Source organism: Coptis chinensis, chromosome 6, assembly GCF_015680905.1.
Source record: "Coptis chinensis isolate HL-2020 chromosome 6, ASM1568090v1, whole genome shotgun sequence".
In the NCBI taxonomy this organism is placed as follows: Eukaryota; Viridiplantae; Streptophyta; class Magnoliopsida; order Ranunculales; family Ranunculaceae; genus Coptis; species Coptis chinensis.
In genome coordinates, this window is record NC_141461.1 from 29,513,274 (window position 1) to 29,516,271 (window position 2,998).

Genomic DNA, 2,998 nt, shown 5'->3' on the forward strand with positions numbered 1-2,998 from the left:
GCAACCCACCCATGATTCTTGTCTTTCATGTTTTTCATGTGATGAAAAAGTTCACAAGCCAAACCAGTATTATCCCCTATATTTCTCCCTTTTATGAAGGCCCCTTGAAAGGGAGAAACAATTTTATTTAGGTGCCTCTTTAACCTATTGGCTAAAATCTTAGAAATGACTTTATAACAGAAATTGCAGAGACTGATAGGCCTAAAATTTGCCACAGTCTCAGGATTGTTTATCTTAGGAATAAGGGCAATATAAGTTTCATTAAAAGTGGGGTTAAGCTCCCCCTTAGTAAAAAAAATCTTTCACAAAAGCAACAATACTGCTACCCACTATGTCCCATGTGTTTTGATAGAAACACCCTTGGAACCCATCAGGTCCAGAAGCCTTAAGGCTGCCCATCTTTTTAACAATTCTCCAAATATCCTCATAAGTAGGGATGGCAGTAAGGCTCTCATTTTCCTTAGCAGTGATACAGGGTTTGAACAAATTGAGGATGCTATCATTTCTTTGGGGATGGTCAGAGTTGAAGAGATCTCTAAAGTAGGAGTTTATATTCTCCCCTACTTCAGTTCTCCCTACACTCCATCCTCCCCCTTGCTTCTGTAACTTCTCAATGCTGTTTTTCCTTCTTCTGAAGATGGTTGAGAGGTGGAAAAACTTAGTGTTTTTTCCACCCTCCTTCAACCAATGAATAGTGGATTTCTGTTTCCAAAAACTTTCCTCCTTAACCAACCACTCAAACAGCTCTGTTTTTAAGCCTTTTGCTTTTTCATAGTTGGTTAGGGAGAAAGGTTTTTTCAACACATCTTCCAGCTCTTTATTAACTTTTTTAATATTAGTAAAGATGTTGCCAAACACCTTCTTATTCCAAATAGAAAGATGTTGTTGTGTCATCTTATGTTTTAGGTTAACATTAATATCAGGCAAGTCATGAGAAATAGAATTCCAAGCAATATCTATAACAGGCATGCAAGTATTATCAGTAAACCACATATTGTAGAATCTAAAAGGTTTTTCATGTTCAACTATATTATCATCCTTGGCATTAAGATTTATCATGATAGACAGGTGATCAGAGCTAGCATTAACCACATTGTACACATGCATGTTAGGAAAGAGGATAACCCAGGCATCAGTAGCCATAGCTCTATCTAGTCTCTCTATGATGTGACTTTGAGGGGCTCTGTTATTGCTCCAAGTAAACTTTGGGCCCTTAAACCCTAGGTCAATCAACCCAAGATCATTTATCAGCCCATTAAACTCCACCATACTCTTATAAAAAATACTCCTACCCCCAATTTTTTCATTGAGAGATGTAATGGCATTGAAATCCCCAAACATACACCAAGGTCCAGGAATCAAGGTAGCTACATCCCTGAGCTCCGACCAAACTTTATGTCTATTACATGCTAAGGGTTCCCCATAAACAAAGGAAAAAAACCAAGATTCAGTGCAATAATAATTATTCAGTTTACCTGTCACCTGGTTCCTAGTTGCCCCCAAGATTTCCAGGTCCACCCCTTCTTTCCAGAGAACAGCAAGACCCCCACTCCGACCCATAGCTGGAATACAGTAACATCCCCTGTACTTAACCATCCTACTTATCCCTTGCATCCTTTCAATTCCAACCTTTGTTTCAGACAGACATATAATATCAGGGTCAAACCTACCTATTAAGTCCTTTAGATTTTGAACTGCCGTGGAGGAACTTATTCCCCGGCAATTCCAGGCTTGTATCATGGTTGACGAGACAGCTGTTGTGGGACAGCTGCCGTGAACCCTGGAGGAGACACCAGACCCCTACTGCTTCCAGGCTCATCACTACCACAGATATTACTCTTACCAACTCCACTTTCCTCATTATCTCCATTGAACTTACCTGAGCATTCCCCCTTATGTTGTGTCTTATCTATATAGGATCCATTTTTTATCACCAAGGAATCATCCACAGCTATTGGCTTTGGTTGTGGGAAACTTATCTGAGTAATGCTGTCATCAGAGTCGTACCCACCTCTTTCCAAGCTTCCTTGAGCAAGATCCACAGGCATGTTCCCAACATACACTTCCTCTTGCACCCCACCATTCTGAATCCCCAAATTAGTACCAGCCTCTAGAGAGTTATACTCTTCCCCCCATTCTGTAAACGCATCTGAGGGAATTTGATCTTCTGGGATGGAGTGACTTGATATATCAGATGGGATGGTAGAATCCAGGGATCTATTCGAGATAGATGGTTCAGTTGATACCATTGAATCACTTGAAATGCTAATCACTGGTGCTTCTTCAGGAATGAGCAAGTGTCCCAGTCCTCTGGCTCTCAGATCATCAGCCTCTCTTTTCGCTCTTTTTGATTGTTTTACTACCATTCTAATATAATATCTTTCCCATTCACCATCATCCATATTTTCAAGCTTGTTTCCTGAACTTACAATGAGCTTTCATTTTTCTCCCATACCAACCCCTTTTATAGAGCCAGCTCTTCGTTTAACCGACCCTTTACCTTTTCCTCGAGACACCAACGTCTTAAAACCCCTTCCACGTGGAGGTAGTCCAGAGAACCTTAAAGAGGGTTGTTCTGTTCCAGCTGATGGGTTGGTTTGAGGCATCCCATCTCGTTTGGTATTCTCAAGAAAAGGTATGAGTGTCTTGGAACAAGGTGAGAGATCTTTCGGCGAGGCGTGATCATCTCCAGATCTGTTATCTGTTCCCAAATATCCTTTCCTCAGAGCTAGAACCCCTAGGCCTCCATCTATACCTTCCAGAGAAACTGACTTTTCCTCTTGGGCTTTATGTGCCCCATCCACCATAGTTACCTTTTGTATATCCAGATCCATCTCTGAAGAACCCAAGCCCCAGATAACTAAGGCCTGTTCTTTATGTGCTGTTCCAAGGCCCAAACCCAGGAAATCCCCATGGGCTTCTTCAGTTCTAGACTCGAGGGCTTGGGCCCGACTTACCATTTGTTTATTTCCACTAACAACATTCTGGCCCTCCATGT

The 2,998-nt window shown here is 41.5% G+C and overlaps 1 protein-coding gene across 1 annotated transcript; it reads right to left on the reverse strand.

The window, feature by feature from the left end:
* Positions 1-285: 285 nt before the first annotated feature.
* LOC147492495 (uncharacterized) lies at positions 286-1,740 on the reverse strand. The gene has a single exon (XM_086567530.1). The coding sequence runs from the start codon at positions 1,738-1,740 to the stop codon at positions 286-288; it is 1,455 nt and encodes a 484-aa protein (XP_086423656.1).
* Between the last annotated feature and the right edge of the window lie 1,258 nt (positions 1,741-2,998).

Excerpts from the sequence above, each read along its gene's own strand:
- LOC147492495 (XM_086567530.1), bottom strand. The coding sequence starts at position 1,740 with ATGATACAAGCCTGGAATTGCCGGGGAATAAGTTCCTCCACGGCAGTT.